This window comes from Charadrius vociferus, unplaced genomic scaffold, assembly GCF_000708025.1.
Source record: "Charadrius vociferus isolate BGI_N301 unplaced genomic scaffold, ASM70802v2 scaffold161, whole genome shotgun sequence".
In the NCBI taxonomy this organism is placed as follows: domain Eukaryota; kingdom Metazoa; phylum Chordata; class Aves; order Charadriiformes; family Charadriidae; genus Charadrius; species Charadrius vociferus.
The window spans coordinates 1,338,370-1,353,652 of NW_009646928.1; the positions used below are offsets into that span (position 1 = coordinate 1,338,370).

General features: G+C 41.0%; 1 protein-coding gene across 1 annotated transcript in view; it reads left to right on the top strand.

The window, feature by feature from the left end:
- The first annotated feature begins 555 nt into the window (after nt 1-555).
- ATP5G3 (ATP synthase, H+ transporting, mitochondrial Fo complex, subunit C3 (subunit 9)) overlaps nt 556-15,283 on the top strand; it is a 70,858-nt gene continuing 56,130 nt past the window's right edge. The window contains exon 1 of the mRNA XM_009894636.1: nt 556-861. Coding sequence (XP_009892938.1) covers nt 556-861 — 306 coding nt within the window. The remainder of the gene's footprint in view (nt 862-15,283) is intronic.

Below are 15,283 nucleotides of genomic sequence, written 5' to 3' on the forward strand. Positions count from 1 at the left end.
AAAAGCACAGAAGGCATGATGCACCACAATCACTTCTCAGTGGAGCAAAGAATTTTCAAGCATTAATGGGAAAGGTAATTACCTAGGTCTAACTTTATAGCCTTTTCTCTAATGAAACTATAATCTCCCAGGCCTACATGGTTTAAGCATTTACATGATTTTAACGATTTCACTGCCATAACGGTTGTCACACGTGGTAATTTAGAAACACGGTGCCTTAAAACAAAGATGCTAATTATATTTCTATATTTTTATTATTGAAATAAAACTGGGCTGTGCGAAGTGACAGAACCATAATAAAAACAGCCCTGTGCTGCACTGCCCGAGTGGAAGGAGGGGGTGGGGGTGTGTGGGGGGGCATATTTGTTTGCAGAAAAAAAGGCGCCCGAGAGCTTTCACAACTGTACCTGTTAACTGCACCGCGCAGTTTAATTCCCCTGAGCTTTGGCAGTGGGGCAAAGCGCGCGATACGCTCTGAGGAGCTTTAGTTGCTCTGACTTCAGGCAAAACTCCCATTGTGCCAACTTGTGCAGTCGTTCCCTTGTTAAAATACAAATGGTTCTCGACCGTAATCGCCTAAAGACACATCACATACATACAGTGTTGCCCCTGGAAGGTGGAGTCCTGGAGCCCTTCCCCTGCACTAGTCCAGCGCTCTCCTACAAGGGTTACCTCAGTCCTGATGGCAAAGCCTCCACCGCAACTGGCAAGCGCTTTCTCCCACATACGGATGAATCTGAGCCTGAACCACGAGGGGAAACGGGCTTATTGCCTGAAGGACTGGATGGACCAGCCATTTGCAGGGTGTATCCCGTAGCATGGTTCCAGCTTTTCAGAGCGGTGCCTCATGTGTCTGCCGGGGTGGGATGGGGCTTCCACCCGGCCCACGTCATCTGCTGTTCACAGCTTTTGCAGCATCCCCTCTGCATCTCTCTATTAGCCTCTGCTTTTAATGCAGTAGATGGTTTGGCTACCACCTCGCCTCTATGTCAGATGTGCGGGGTGGCAGGGGTGTAACACCGTGAGTAAAATTGGCTTTCCCAATGACCTCAGCTCCGGGGCTGGGACCCCAGCCATCACCCTGCTTTACTCAGCTCTGGTAGGGCTGGATGGCTTCCTCCAGCGTTGGCTTTTGTCCATATTTGAGAACCTCACGTCTCTAAATGGGCTGAAGTCATCGCTGCTACGATTTCCAGGATAATCTAATTTGTTGTTCATCATCATGGCACAGCTTTATTTTCCAAAACCTGCTCACATCCGCTAGCTGTGGGCATCAGGTGTGAAGTTTGGATCCATACCAAAATATGAACTTTCCGAAAAGGCAAGTGTGCTCACACCTAATGCAGATACCATTTGATTATTATCAGCTTATAGGAGACACAAGATGATACATTTAAACAGAAAAATCGGAAGCCACTTTGCTGATAGGAAGGTGAGTCTCAATCTCATCCAGAGTGTTAGTGGGGAGCCAGAATTTCCGTTCTGTGGAAAATTCAGACATTTCAGGTTTTTTCAATTCTTTACTGGAAGGAAAATCCAGGAAGATAAAATATTCATCAAGATTTTTTTTTTTTTGGCAGAGTCAGTCCTACTGGTTCAAATAAATAAGACTGTAAGTAGTGTCTTTTGGGTCACAAATTCCAGTGAAAAAGTGCAGGAAGACATCTGGTAGAACAATCTCAGAGAAGTAAGCTCTGAAAAATCCCCGGGAAGACCTGAAGGATGAAGCCGTGGACAACTTAATATGGTGACCAAACATGGATTTCTGCTCTGGCCCCTGTAACTAGTGTTTCTCTCTTTGCATTGGTATGAGAAAGACCAGATGAGACCCTTGCATGAAACTGTATCAATCCTTTCAGCCTGGAGGGGGGGAAACATCATTAGTCAACCTTGCACCAAAGCAAGAAGCAAAGGAGTTGCCATGCTGGGGAGGGGCAAGGATGTAGTGCTGGACTATGGGGAGTTGTGGTTTTCCTTTTTTTTTTTTTTTCTTTAGGAAAAGGAAGAATTAAAATCACCTTCTCTACCTCAGCTCAAGGAGGACACTGCAGACCAGAAGGAGATCATGTGGCATAACAACATGTGATGATGGAAGGTAAAAGCTTCTTTTACCAAAAGTTTATACTTATCAGTGTCTGTAGATCAGCATTTACCTATATATATAAATTCAGAAAGCTAATTTCCCAAACGTCAGGGATTTAAAATCCAAAAGGATTTAAAATCCAAAGGTCTTCTCTGATCCACCAACAAGGAAAAACCTTCTTGTAACACTTCCACAGTGACTTTTTCAGCATACCGTAAGTGTCAAAACTGCTTTTGCTTTGTTTGCATCAGCAATAGGTTAGGCAGACTAACAAGAGATTAACAATAAGACCATCAGATGGCTGTGGTTTTGTTGGCACTCTTCCATTAAGGAAGGTCATTTGCTCGTTGTCTTTGACTAATGAGCAAGGTACCTGAAGCTACCCTGCATTTGCAATAGGGAAAGGACACAATGAAGGCGGCGGGAGAAATGAAGATGTGGTGAGTTGCTACCAGTGAAAGCCTGTGGTGTCCTGGTGCAGATCCCAAGGCAGCCAGGAGGTGCTTTAGTACTCCAAGGACACATCTGTGGATCTGCTCCAAATCACCCGTGTCCCTGTACCACACACCAGGGCAGCATCTCTCCACCATGTGTTCCCAGACTTGCATCCCAGGAAACCCATAGGCATGCATACAGACAGAATTATTTAATTAGCTTATCTACTTCTGTGCACCCTGTGCTCATAACTCACATCAGGTGTGTCCAGCAAGGCTGTTTATTGCAAGAAGGATTGCTGTGACCACAGAGCTTCACAAAGCCCAGTACATTCCCACTCATCTCCTGCGTGTATTTAGTGTCACTTTTTGTGAAATAGCACAAAATAGGTGTCTCTGGAAAGGAAGGCAGCTGAATGACCCTCACGTTGTGCAAGATTAAGAGCTACAAACTCCTGTAATTCCAACAAGCTACAGGCTCCTGCACTTTCCCCACTAATTCGTTCACACCAGAAAGCGCTCATGAGCTATGTTGATCACCAGAAGACAGGTCTTCTGCACAGATCCCAGTGTTTCCATCTCCAAAACTGGGCTATGTCATTCAAGGGTGGAGACCTGTTAGTCTCCTCACCTCTTAGCACTGCAAAGGAATACATTAGGATGCTGGATACTGAGGGAGAAGCCTTGTACCCCAATTTTAAGGATGACAGCACTGGGAAAATCAAATGCTTTATCAGTTTCAACATTAAATGACATTTTATCTCATCAGATTTTTTTTTTTTTCCATTAGAAAGCATAGATTTGCAGTAATGGGCAGATGTTAGAAAAGATTAAATAAGAAGGTGCAGTATTAAGATGGTAAGCGGTGACAAGCATCTTCCTTAGCTACTCCAGTATAGCTATTCACTAGTGATGTTGCCTAATTAGCCTCTACCACTTACCCCAGGGAGGGGAAGCCCTGTGAGGTGCCACTCTCCTGCTCCTTCTCTTCAGGATGACAAACAAAAGCAGCCAAAGCAGCTGCTCTGAGCCACTGGCTCCTTCAGAGCTGAGGATAGAATGAACTCTTTCTACTGCTTACTCACTCCTGGCTTAAATATAATGTAATTTATATTATATAATATATATGTACAATTTCCTCTCTAGTCTAAAGCATCTTGACTACCATTGCTACCGAATACTTCGAGTAGTAGATTCCTGCCTTTTGAAGATACTTTGGAAACTTCATGCATCATGGCATAAAAAAATATGAAAATTTCTTAGTAGATTCCTTTCCATAGTTTTTATAGAAAGAAAAATAATATGATTCTATTAATATTGGAATTCAGAATGGGTTAATCAGATTAGGAACTTTTCAACAAAAATTTCTCATTAGTTTTAGAAGGGGCTCCTTTCAGGGTCCCATCACAATTAAAGATTTCTTCAGAGCCACAGATCTTGCTGAATTGAAAGTCAAACCCAGCATTTTTTGGCATGTATAAATGATGTAATACTCAGGCTTCAGATGCTAGATGTAAAACAACATTGGGATAAATTTGGTTTTAACTATATGAAAAAATAGTAGAATTTCAATACTATGCAGCAATATATAAAATTCACAAATGTTTACTAATGCACACAGGCAACACAAATCAAACATCCCTTTTTTTCTTTAGACATACATTGTTTGTTTCAGACATCATATTACCGTGCAATAAAAAAGCCCAAATCACTTATCAAAAATACTGCCAATGAAAAAACGGGATTGCCACTTTGCTGGTGGTCTTAGCAGATAAAGCAAAATTGCCACTATACATCATCCTTAAAAGAAAGACAATACCAAAGGGGAAGCTGCCAGAAGGTGCCATTTTCAGATGTCAAGATAAGGGATGGACGTGTGAATTAATGCAAGACTTGTTGCATGTTGTCTGTAACAGGCAACCTGGTGCCCTGCTGAAGCAGACAGCGGTGCTTGCGCTTGGATGAATTTCTAGGGTGTATAACTGAAGGAACCTAAAAGAAACTTAAGAAAACAAATACTATTCGTTGAAGTATTCCTGGAGACAACTGCTATGGGTTCTTGATGGTGCTGTAAGCAGTCCTTTAGGAACTGTATGGAGAAACAATGCAGAGATTGGATCCTGGGAGAAAAAAAAAATCCATGGGAGAAATCCATTAACCCTAAAAGCATAAATCGAGAAGCCACCTTTGGCCTTCCTGGGACAAGAGCTTCTAGGAAAGAATCACTGGTGTCCGTGTTGTGAAAAGACTGTGTAAGTACCATATTTCAGATACTGAGGATGGGCATGTTGATGCTATTATGCAGGACAACAAGGTTAGTGGGCACTGCAAGAAGCAATAACAATATTAACAGTAATGCTAAGAACTACAGTGATTATAGAGACAGGTATTGCATTGGCAAAACAAGTGCCCACCAGGGCTGGGACAGGTTTTGGCACATAAGGAAGGACAGTTTTGGAGCTTTTTTTTTTTTTTGTATTATGTATTATGGTAATAAGCATGAAGATTACAAGGAGCGGTTGTCTACAAAGCTAGCTATACTCTTGAGAGAAAGGAAAGGACCATTGGGGAAGCTGTGATGCAGACTTAGGTTTGCCTGGGCTAACACGTAACATCTTTCTGAACTTTTCTTTATCTGGCTAGTGCTTAGGTTTGTTGCCTTAAATACATTAACCAAGACTATCTAAAACCTCAGCTGTGTTTTAGGGTAGATTTGCACCTGTTACAGACTTCTGAAAATGGATGGGAATTAATCAATTTCATTTTGACAGGAAAATATTCTTGGCTGAGTGTCTGAGAAATTAAAATTAATATTCTTCTGGCCACTAACTTTTCAAAGAAGTTACTCTCCAGCAACCTAAAGCCTCTTGAATGTGTCATTCTGAAGCTGAAGAGTGTGTCTATGCTGCTTTGCTTTCCTACGTCTCTACCTCGTTATGTTTTCAAGTTGTTGTGCTTTCTTTCACTGCCAGAATTGCGTTTCTGGCACAAGTGTGAACATGCTGCCAGCTGGTCACCCTGCGCTGGAGCCTCCTCATGGCAGAGCTACCAGAACATGGAGTCTTGTTAAGTTCTCTGTGCACGTTGTCTTATTTAGACGGATGAAGGGCCCAGAGCAGAGGTCTCAGCAAACAAGTTGCCTTGGTACCCTGTAGTTCAGAGCTGCTCATGCCCCCTCCGCTGTGTCCTCAGACCACTGCAGAGCCAGCAGGGACAGGCGAGAGTCGCTTTCTGTAATTACAAAATCAGTTCTGCGATGCTCCTGCCAATGCTAAGGCTGTCATTCCTACCAAGCCCTTATATGTTAAAAAACAATATCTAAAGAATTAACATGTGCTGCCTAACACAAGTGTAAATCCAGAAAACTCTGGTGCTGGGATTTGGGGATGAGGGAGTCTGTGTCTATACTGGGATGCCTGTGTCTATATTGGAACAACTGAAAGCAAAATTTAAATGTTAGTCATATTCCTACACCTGCAACGTGACCATGCTTGAGTTGGCTCTAGAGATGGTTTTAAGAAAAGAGTATTGTAGTGCTAAACATATTTAGCTGTTAAATCTTTAACTGAATTTTCACCGGTCACGTACAAAGCCAGAGTAATACTTCAGTTACGTTTCTACTGACTTACACTCTTCACAAATGAGAGAAGGTGAGATGACTTGCTAACTGGTGCAGTAATTAATCTTCAAGAGGGTAGAAGATACAACATTAAATTGGAGCTCAGGTTACAGGGATGAAATCAAATGAACAAGTTCAGTGTCTCTAATATCTTACCACTTATTCCACAAGCTGTCCAAGTACATCAAGAGATTTAATTAATTCTGAGATTCCCTGATCAGTTGCAGAAAAAAGACAAAACACAGTGTATGGCAAAAGAGTCCTAATCAGACTGACCTGCTATGTGGTACCAGAATTATCGGTGTACCCTACATGTACACTGCAGATGATATACCATCTCTGCGTCAGACTGCTGAAATTCAGACCTACGCCACAAGTTCCTGTACTCAGGCGGCCATTTGGAAGAACCTGAGAAGACCTGAACTGATCAATTTGTCAAGGAGAAAATTTTCACCGTTAAACTTTAAATGCAAAAATAGTTTCTCACAAAATGCAAGACTCTCCCGGCACATAAAAGCTCTTTTAACAGATTAGCTAAGACTTCTGTGCTGCCCACCCACTTCCTCAGTATAAACCCTGCCGAGGACAAGCCCTGTGGAGGAATGAGGGAAGTTTGAAAGTGCTCCCTGTGGGAAAGGAGGACCGTCTTCCCTGCATGGCATCCAACCAGACGGAGAGGTTTGCCCCCTCCGGAGCCAACAGCTCAGCAGAGAGCCGTGCCGCACAGGGTCCGTGTCCATCCTGCCCCAGGTACAGCTGCCTGAGCACCACGGGAGCAGCAGGGTCAGGCCTGGCATGGGGCAGCACCTTCAGGTTCTCATTTAATTACCTGCTCTTTTGACTTCTGCAAAAGAACGGAAGCATTTTTCTGAAAGGTGCCACATTCAGAGAGAAATCATGGTGTGCTAGGGAGTTTAAGTGGGGCATGGTTTATTCGATTCTTCTTCTCCGCAGAGCAGCTGGGCTTTGTATCCCAACTAATTTAGATAGGAAGCTTGTTTTTATTCCATTAACTTGCAGCATGAATGTCACCAGCAACAGCTGATAGCAGTGACCACTGCCAAAAGCCATCAACACTTTTACGTTTGTAGATTCACAGTACTCCTTATTATGCCTGCAAAACACATAGCAGTGGATCCGCACAATTTATCCTAGAGCAGAAGCTACTTAATGCTCCACTATTTTAAAAATGCAAAAGTGAAAAAAACTGATCTTGCCTCCATTGCTCAGACAGCTGCTGTCACTGGGGAAGGACCGAATTCAGAGCCTGTGACAGTGTTTTCTGATGAGCTATTGGCACATTAGAGACTTACCATGTTGACCTGGGGAGGAGCACACCTGTTCAGTCAACCCGTGTGCATGATAACGTATGATAATCGGGCCTCAGTGCTTCTGGGGACTCTGTCTTTGCACCCAGACTGCCGAGAGATCGTGCCATCTATAATGCCTACATGAGTAAGCAGGGTTCTATGCGTTGAATAATGTTGGAACTTGTTTGTTGCTCTTTTCACGTGCTCAGTTTGGCAGGAAGTTGACAAGATCTTGATCTAAATTCTCATTGATCTTTTGATTTCAGAAGAGCTGTAACAATCTGCAGTAGCTGAGAATTTGGCCAGTTTTCTACATCATGCTGGTTGTTTAAGGACCAGGCAGAATATTGTTTTTTCTTTAGAGGCTGATAAGTTCAGTCCTCTGAAGAAGCTGTTGACTACCATTAGTAGTGGGTTCATTTGTTCTCTGCTGGACACTGCCAGCCAGCAGGGGTTTAGGCTGTTGTGCAGCTCCCAGCTCAATTATTTCTCAGGGCTCTTTGTTTAATATAATGGGGTCAAATTCAGACTGTAGGTGGCTGATGATTTCTGGTCCAATTTACAATAGCCTGTCTGCAAGCCCACCTTGAATCCAGTTAATCTCTTTTGTGAAATAAAGTGAAAACTCGGCAAAGTGTTCAGTGTTTTAGGCCAATATTTAGTTTTTATTATGTGAGCTGATTAGCAATTTTTCCTGTTCAGAGTGGTTCTGACATATTTATGCCACTTTGTTGGTAGAGGAATTATTTTTATTTCCTATATTGTAATGCACTGCAATGGGAAGTCTGTCTGCTGAAAGATTAAATGAAGAAATGAAAACAGGTTTAGTACTACCAATATCTACCATTACCCGTTTTGTGAACCTCAAGTTTTCAACTAATCAAACATTCCCAATCACTGTTAAGAGTGTGATTTGGTCTTTACGAGACTGGAGTACTCTGGTCTGTCAATGTATATGCATTGCAGCTGACCAGTTGGCTCTTTAGAGCAGGTATTAAGTTGCCACCTTGGCTGGCTCACAAACACTGAAAAGGACTGTGAGCTTTAACTGCTCCATCTCAGCCCAAATCTTTAAAGCTGAAGGACCCAACAACTTCTGGAACATCAAGGTGGGAAGTTGGTGTGATGCCTACCCCATGGATCACACAGAAAGCTCCAGGGATTCAAGAACCTTTGCGGAATAAACTGCTCCATTTATTTTCATATAGGAGGGCTGAAACAAAAGGCCTCAATCTCACACTGTCTAAACAGAGTAGCGATGAGACTAATTATCTTCTTCTGGCTTAGGGCTCTAATCCAGACTGTTTGGCACAGAGATACAGACAACAGTTGATATTTCACAATTTTTACAACGAGGCAAATGGATAAGACATTGGGAAAGCCTTAGCAATGGTGATGCAGGATACACTCCCATATCAGGCTATTTCTACTAGGAGATAAAGTGATTCAGTAGGACCTGATGGAGTGTGTTAAAAATCTTAGTTTTGCTGAAACAACATCTAACTACAGAGACAATTTATGGCAGATTTTGTTTATAGACCTAGCGGTAGACATAATCACCGGCTTGCAAAGAAGGAGCAGGAAGGCTTTACAGTTTTCTGGCATGTAGCACCTTTTCCTCTTAAACAAGTGTTTTTCTTTCTTTAGCAGTCAAAATAGTAGAGACAACACTCTACCACAGCAGCATCTTTGTTTAATCTGAATGGTGTGTCATATTACTCTTTAGATTGCATTCGCTTCAAGCCAAGCATGTTTGGTTTTGTTTGATGCATATGCAGATCTGATCACTTGCTATTTATTTTGGGGTGGGAGAAAGTGACTGACATTTTGATTATATTGCAATTATCTGGTTTTACTTCCTTAAAAATACAGAGGCTTCATTTTAACAGTTGTGTTAGGAACTTTGCAACTTAGATATACTTTTCAAATATAAAAAAGTAGTTACCAGAGTTAAGTGACTTAAAATGTAAACTAATGTAAGTACAGAATTCTAAATATATTTTATTTTGTAATAAAATAAAGCAAGCTCAATTTGCTGATTCCACAGTTGGTGGAAAAGGATAGAAAAAATTTCCCTCTGTAGGTAAAGACATGAGTGCTGATTCTTTGCTTATGAGATAAACCTTCTCTGTGGCATTAATGGATGCAGCTTGCAACCAGGAAAGGTGGTAAGTAGGAAAAAACCCACGAAGATTACTATTCAGAAGGAAAACTAAAATAGATATTTTATCTTGAAAGTTATCTCGCCATTGAGTAAATAAGATGTCAAAACTACCTGTTAGTTAGCGGGTCAGTTTCTGTTCAATTCTTTCTCAGGAAAATGGAATAAAAAGTTGAAACTGAATAAAGACTATGAGGACGTGAACAGATTCTTTAAGCTGCCAGAGAGCAGCAAGCCTGGAAAGACACCAGAGAAGTTTCTAGGCAACTCTATATTTAATATTTATATTTCACGTCTTCATTTCTTATCTTTATTGTTATCCTTATTCTTTTTTTCTACAGTTCTATTTTGAGCATTCCTATTTAAGTTCTAAAAACTTTCAGAATTTTGAGGAAACAATAAATATTTCCTTCCTTTTTCTTCTTGTTTTTTTCAGATGAGCATGCTTTTGCTGTCCTTTCACTCTCCTCCAGTTCCAGTTGCTAATGCAGAACAAGTAGAAGATAGTCTTAAGAAAAATTAAGAAGCCTGAAGGTAAAAAGCCTGAAAAGTCAAATGCAGGACAGTGAATGAAATGTATTGATCTAGCAGTTCGGTTTAGGTTTTGGTGAAGTGTCTCATGTAAATGTTAGTTAATAGAGCATTGACAAAAGAATAAGGTGAGCAAGAAACAGGGTAAACAGTAGATATTTAGCTGAGTGGAATGGGAAAGGTATTGGAAAGAGGGTACTGGTCCAAAGGCTGATCAAATCTAAAGAGTGGAAAATATGTTTTCATGATTACCTTGACCACAAAACAGATGTGTTAATGAACTCTGCAGCTGATGCAAATTTGAAAGGCACTGATGGTTTGGAACAGGTTTGGAATATTATATAGGCAGAACTTAAGGGTAAAAATTTTGACATTTATCAAAACCAAATGCGACTTTATAAAGAACTCTGGCTGCAATCTGGAATTTCATCAGAAACGTCACATGAAGTGAAAGTCATCCTTTAATCAGCCAGCACGTACAACTCAAAGCAACCACTGCAATAGATCTGGTAAAGATGTAAACATTCGGGGCTCCCTCTAGGTTTCTGCACATTATTGTATGTCAGAACATAGGTATGCTCCTATGTGTACAAGGCTTGTCTAGCCTAGTAATAATAAAGCTGAGGAGGCTATATGATACTGGCTTTGCATATAGCAAAGAAATAAAAACAGAGAGAAAGAAGATTCCGTATAAAAACTGATGCCAAATAGAAAAGGACCGATTTCAGGCCAATATAAAATTGAAATGGAATATTAGAAGAAGGTCCATCCAACTCACCAGAAACCCGAGTTTTAAATAATTCTGCCAAAGGGAAGCAGAGTGCAGGGAACATGAGTGATTTTAAAGTGGATCACTTACAATGACATTATTGTTTGTGGTGTCAGAGACCTGGCTTCAAAGCCCTCTCCAGTAATGCTTTCTTCCTTTAAAAGTTTGGTTAAATTGCAGTAGCACCTTTTCTTTGGGTGCATCTTCAGCTCCTATCAGAAATCAAAACCAACCACTAAATTCAGTATCCAGAAAAGATTGTCAAAACTCTTCCATCTGCACACTGTGGTATTAACTTTCTGCAGACTCGCAGTCTCACAAATGCAGTTCTTGAGATATCAACTTTACCTTTTGGATCCTCTATTTGCTTACCTTTGCAGAGAAAAGACGGCTTTCCTGACTTCTAGACCAGCGTACTTTTCATGAATGCTTAGGCAAACTATCTGCAAACATGAAATGGTTGGGGAAGAGAGTACACGAGCACTGGGGAAGGAGAATGTGTTGCCATTAGGAAGGATGAAGTGTCACTGTTTTGCTGTTTTTATTGTTAGAGATGCATGAGCTGCCAGACCCGTACTGCCCAGAGCTGTTCCTGGCAGGCACCAAAGAATGGCACGCTGTGGTTGTACACTGTGGTTTTCAGACTCTAGGGCAGAAGACATTTCCCTGAGATTTCACGTGTTTTCCATTGGTTTCTTTCTAGCTCATTTGAAAAAGCAGCAATGCCAAACAGCCAGAGAATTTCTCGATTCTCCAGGGTGACTATATAGTAAGCTGCACAAGGTGCCTTCAGCTTAGTAAAACCCTCATGCTGCTTAACTGCAGGGTATGCCCTTAGAGGACCAAGCTTATAAAGATGATATATCATCTTTTTTTTTTTTTTTTTTCAATTGTCAGTCACTAAAAAAAAAAAAGCTCCTGTCCATCTGAAGCACTTTGTATGCATGAGTCACCCTTCAGGCACCTGGTGGAGATAAACTTCTCAACTGTCAGAAAAACTGCTGGACCTTTTGGTACAAAAGATCATCCTCTTAAGGATACTTAATGGCTGGGTAGCAGTCTCCTGTGTGAATGTATCCAAGTAATTATAGCTTAAAGTTATACTAATCACTCCTAATAGAGATGGACTGTTCCTCCTGCTGTGTCCCTCACTGCTCCCAGATGAGAACTATCTCAACAATTTGGGATTAGCAAAAACACTTGTTATACTATTAGCTTCATAACTTTATTAACATCTTTGATTATAGAACAGATGGATGAATCTTAATCATTCTATAATGGAAGATTAAATAGCTTAAATTATATCAATCATATTTAAGTCTTTACTTAATAAAACAACAATTTAAGTTGGGTCATCAGTAGGGTTTGAACCCAGGGCCTTCAGATTAGCAGCCAAGACTTCCTCCATTAAAAGAGTAAACCCATTAGCTGCTTGCAGTTGTACACTTATATCTACGTACACTGGCCATTAAAATATATGACACACGCTGTGCCAGTGGATTACACATTGAATTTTGAGATTAAGAATTCCTAGGTTCCTTTTGTGCCTCTCAGAAGGAGTTTTGCCCCCTGAATAGAGTAGGCAATGAGAAATGGGTCAGCCGGTGACAGCATTCAACTATATTTTAAGCTAGTATAAGTGTTCAGGTATCAAATGGCTTTATAAAAATGTCTGGTTTGGTTGTCTTTGGTTCAGAGACACATAGGAGCGAAACATGCATATCTGGTGTACACGCTTAGAGAGACAAAAAAGAGAGTTATTGAATCCCCATCCTGTCATTATAAGCAGAATATAACTATGAGAATACGGTAAAAACTGTAGGTATTGATTACAGTATATATACTGTACATATATATACTTTTTTGTCATCTACTTCAGGTAAACTGCCTCACTGTAAACAAAAGTTTTCAGAGGATTTTTCTTCCTCTGCATCATTTTTGCTGTGCTACCTGAACCTTAGGTAACCTCAGATACTCTTCATGGCCTCCCCTGGGGTCAACACTGGTTTGCACCAACCCAGAATCCTAACTGCAGCTTATTAAAGCCCTTTAGCTGCCACCATATCAGTCACCTTATCAGAGACAACACACCAAACTTTACTGAAGGTGGCAAATGACATCACTGACGAGATAAGATGTATTACTCCCTGAATATTTAATGAATGATCCAGTGGAGAGAGGCTCTACAAATCTCATGTGAAAAAGAGATTTTCAATCCTAACTGTAAATTTGAATGCAATATGTTTACAATGCCAGCATTCAGCAAGCTTTGATTTCATGACAGTGTGCAGAGAACTGATCTGCTCGGTTTTGTAGATAGTGTTGGACTAACAGAAACTGCATGACTGTTGCTTGACACTGTTAACTCAGAGCTGCAAGTCCAAGACTGAAGGTGAAGCACCGTAAATTAAATACCAGCAACTGATACAGGGTTTGAGAATACCACCTCCAAAAGTGAAAAGCCTGAGAGCACACAGAGGAAAATGTTTGGCTCCAGTTTAGTGGGAACAGAAACTACTAATTCCTCATCAAAAACACTTCCTGTGGCATCATTTGGCTTCCTTGGGGGGGGTCTAAAAGCAGCTTGAGCTCCAGTAAACTGAAAAACTCACAATAAAAGGTACAATTGCAAAGTAGCTCCATAGCTGTACATTAAGTGCTATAATCTGCAAACTTTGCAAGTTTGCCCATCATTCTTCCTCAAAACTTTACACACATACTTAAGATTAAAATTTTATTTGGAGATGTCATTTCACTTTACTGCGAATCAGTACATCAGCTCTTCTATAAGTGCACTCAGTTGCTCCCTGAAGAGAGAGAAACTTAGCAATGGTATATATATTTCCTGCTCATTACACTGTAAAAACCCTTGGAGAACTGATACATTGATTAGCACAAGTCAGAAGTGCATCTTTGTCTTGATCAATACATTTGTGTGTTGCGGACTGGCTAATGGCAAGTGTCAGAGTGCCCACCTGTTTGAAATAATTGCAGGATACAAACATTAACCCATTGAAAGAGCGCATTTATTGGGCACAAAGAAAAATTTATGATCTTCAACTATACAGCCTGTGCAATAACACTGACTGCCAAGTAGAGAAGAGATAGTTCAGCTATATTAAAATAGCAGGTAAATCTGGAGTCTGGGGTTTGCTCCAGGTATTTAAAGACCTGAGCAGAGCATAATGAAGGAACAGATGTACCACTTCAAGCCAGTATGGTACATGAGTAGCCTCAGAGGAACGTTGGAACACAAAATGAAAAAAGATACAACTCTGATCAAAATACCTATCTAAAGGTTCAGAAAATACACATGCCTGTTTACAGAGAACCTCTGTATGAAGTCTTCAAAGTTTGATATAGATGTGCCATAACTGTAATTCATGTCACCCGCTGAGGATAAGGTTCTTTTTTATGCTCTTGTAAATTATTTTATTTCTTAAAATAGCTTTTCCAGGTGAACTGAAACACTTAGCAGCTTGCTTTTAAGTACTCTGATACTTCTGACTGGCCGTGTTTTTCATTTTAGGCTCGCAAAATGCAGGAGGGGCTTCCCTTTTTTGTTAATCCTATAAATCTGTAGATATAAAGTTCTCACTTGAGATTAAGTTAGGTTGTTTTGTTGGCATGCAGGAATTAAATATTTCCCAGGAAAGCACCAAACCACCACAGTAAGGTTATTCTGAGATAAGCTGCTTTCAGTATTTTCTGCTGCTGCTGTTCTACTCCAAATGGCATATTTCCATATTCAACAGGAGATAACTATTGCCTGGTGGTTCCACATCTCACTTGGTAGAGGTTATGTCTAACTTCTGGTACTCCAAGGCACAAATAAGCATGACTTTCCAAGCAGAACAGAGGAGACTCAGAGTTGCAGAGAGTCATGGACAAGACCTGCCCACTTGCCTTTCTTGGAGGAGGCAAGAGATGGCTGAACGTGTCCTGATGTATGGAAATGGAAAGGGAGTAACTTAGAATCACAGAATCATAGAATAGTTTGGGTTGGAAGGGACCTCTAAAAGTCATCTAGTCGACCCCCCCTGCAATAAGTGGGGACATCTTCAACTAGATCAAGTTGTTCAGAGTGCCGTCCAACCTGACCTTGAATGCTTCCAGGGATGGGGCATCTACTACCTCTCTGGGCAACCTGTTCCAGTGTTTCACCACCCTCAGAACAAAAAATTTCTTCCATATATCTAGTCTAAATCTATCGTCTTTTAGTTTAAAACCATTACCCCTTGTCCTATCACAAAAGACCCTATTAAAAAGTCTGTCCCCATCTTTCTTATAAGCCCCTGTTAAGTACTGAAAGGCTGCAATAAGGTCTCCCTGGAGTCTTCTCTTCTCCAGGCTGAACAGCCCCAGCTCTCTCAGCC